Source organism: Triticum dicoccoides, chromosome 7A, assembly GCF_002162155.2.
Source record: "Triticum dicoccoides isolate Atlit2015 ecotype Zavitan chromosome 7A, WEW_v2.0, whole genome shotgun sequence".
In the NCBI taxonomy this organism is placed as follows: Eukaryota; Viridiplantae; Streptophyta; class Magnoliopsida; order Poales; family Poaceae; genus Triticum; species Triticum dicoccoides.
In genome coordinates, this window is record NC_041392.1 from 684,905,167 (window position 1) to 684,907,711 (window position 2,545).

Genomic DNA, 2,545 nt, shown 5'->3' on the forward strand with positions numbered 1-2,545 from the left:
GTTGTTACACGGTAGTACCACGTTACGCGGTACTTCCGCTCTCGTGTCATTAGACGGTTGGTGGAGACATTGTCATTGCTATAGTTTGCCGATTGGATCTGAACGCTTTGGTTATTTTTCCTTGTCCACACACATAGCTTTGGTGTTTTATGATTTTGCTAGTTGCCGATTGGATCTGAACGCTTTGGTTATTTTAGTGTTGGTGTTGGCTATGTGCAGAGACCAAGTGTGTGCTTATAATGTTTGCATCCTCTTGATGTTTTATTTTAAGCTAATAAAATTCACCCTTTGTAGAAAAAATAGGAGGGACACCGTGACTTGGCATCACTGTGTTTTGTCAAGTGAATCAGAGATCGATCCAAAGACCAAGCTGCTACTATCCTGCCTGTTCTCGACTGTTACTGAAACTGCTAATAATTCATCATACGACCAAAAGGTGCATCTTTTACAAGGGCGTACCTACCCGACTTATCACCGTAACAAATGAAGATGATTGGCGAGTGGCGACTTATCAACGTTGCTATTCTGTGCGATGATCGATCATGATCATGAGCAGCAGCAGCAGCAGCAGTGTCACCTGTCTGCCATGGTTCACAGTGCCCCCACCTCAATTGATTGGCATCCAGCTTTGCACTCTGCTCTGGTCGTCAAATACCACCGCATAAGGTTAAGAAGAGAGACAAATTGAGACCGGCGTGGCGTGGGAAGGCAGCCATGGCGGACAAGGACGAGGAGCAGCAGCAGCAGCAGCCGCTACACATCCTCTTCTTCCCCTTCCTCATCCCGGGCCACCTCATTCCGATGGCCGACATCGCCGTGGTCTTCGCGGCTCGCGGCGTCAGGTGCACCATCCTCACCACCCCCGTTCAGGCTTCCATCATCGGCTCCATCGTCGACCGCGCCAACAGCAACGACGACCTCTCTTCCCAGTCGGTCCATGTCGCCGTCGTGCCTTTCCCCGACGTCGGGCTCCCGCCGGCTGGCCAGCGCGGCACGGGCCTTGTATCCCAGGAAGATAAAGTGAAGTTCGGCCGGGCGGTGCAGCTGCTCCGGGAGCCCTTCGAACGGTTCCTGGCTGACAGCCATGCCGACCTCGACGCCGTGGTCTCCGACGGCTTCTACCACTGGTCCGTGGACGTCGCGGCTGAATACGGCGTGCCGCGTCTCATGTTCCTCGGCATGGGTGTGTTCGCCCGGTCCTGCTCCGAGCACGTGTTGTCGCAGGAGCATAGGCACAACCCCGACGGCGACGATCCTGATGCCGTCGTGTCGCTGCCGGGTCTACCGCACGGCGTGGAGCTGAGGCGGAGCCAGATGATGAAGGAGCCGCACTACCTGGAGTTCTTCCGGTGCGTCTATGCCGCAGGCCGGAGGAGCTACGGCGAGCTGTTCAACAGCTTCCAAGAGCTGGAGCGGGACAGCGCCGAGCACTACCGCACGACGCTCGGCGGCCGCGCGTGGTTCGTTGGGCCAGTCGCGCTCGCCAGCGGTAGCAAGGACGTGGCGTCAAGGGGCACCGACGCGCACTCGCTGGACGCGGACGGCTGTCTCCGGTGGCTGGACTCCAAGCCGGCTGGCTCGGTGGCATACGTCGCATTTGGTACGCTGACCAGCTTCTCGCCGGAGCAGCTACGGGAGCTCGCCCGCGGCCTTGACATCTCAGGCAAGAACTTTGTGTGGGTCATCTCCGGCGCCGACGCAGCATCGTCGGACCTATGGATGCCAGAAGGCTTCCAGACAGCTTCGCGTGGGTACATCATCCGTGGCTGGGCGCCGCAGGTGCTCATTCTAAACCACCCGGCCATGGCCTGCTTCGTGACGCACTGCGGGTGGAACTCGACGCTGGAGGCGGTGAGCGCCGGCGTACCGATGATGACCTGGCCACGGTACGCTGACCAGTTCTTTAACGAGAAGCTCGTCGTGGACGTGCTCAAAGTGGGCGTCAGCGTGGGCGCCAGGGACAACGCGTCGTCTGCGGAGGCCCACCAGGTGATCGGAGGCGGCGTGATTGCCAAGTGTGTCACGAGACTGATGGAGGTGCAGGGCGACGTAATGCGGAAGAAGGTGGAAGATCTTGGCGTCAAGGCAAGAGACGCGGTGGAGAAGGGTGGCTCGTCGTACGGTGACGTTGGACGGCTGGTGGACGACCTTAAGGCCCGTCGGAGTAGGCAACGTGATTGACTCGATGGCGCCGGCGACGTCTCGTTAATTTTCTTTTCAATAAAAGGGAGATTTACGAGAAAAGCATATCTACCATGTAGGGGATATCCCATGCATAATTCAGGAGTTGGGATTTGGTTACATGCATATGCGTCCCCATTTCCACAACTTTCCTTACCTAGCTTTGTGACAGAGATTATTCTATGCCATGCTCTACCCCCATGTTTTTTTCATATGATTTCCTTGTTTGAATCCCTTTTATCTTTGAACCAGAGTTTACTTTATAAACATTTTGAATATTTGTGTAAGACTCTATCTAACAAAGTGATGCATTCTAGAACACAAAAAAACCTAAGATATCTTTATAAGAACCAGGGCCGGCTCT

At 55.5% G+C, this 2,545-nt stretch overlaps 1 protein-coding gene across 1 annotated transcript; it reads left to right on the forward strand.

Annotated features, from left to right (window-relative positions):
• Positions 1–630: 630 nt before the first annotated feature.
• LOC119328353 (scopoletin glucosyltransferase-like) lies at positions 631–2,301 on the forward strand. The gene has a single exon (XM_037601356.1). It carries the CDS (start codon positions 715–717, stop codon positions 2,179–2,181), a length of 1,467 nt encoding a protein of 488 aa, XP_037457253.1. The 5' UTR covers positions 631–714; the 3' UTR covers positions 2,182–2,301.
• The last annotated feature ends 244 nt before the right edge of the window (positions 2,302–2,545 follow it).

Excerpts from the sequence above, each read along its gene's own strand:
- LOC119328353 (XM_037601356.1), top strand. The coding sequence starts at position 715 with ATGGCGGACAAGGACGAGGAGCAGCAGCAGCAGCAGCCGCTACACATC.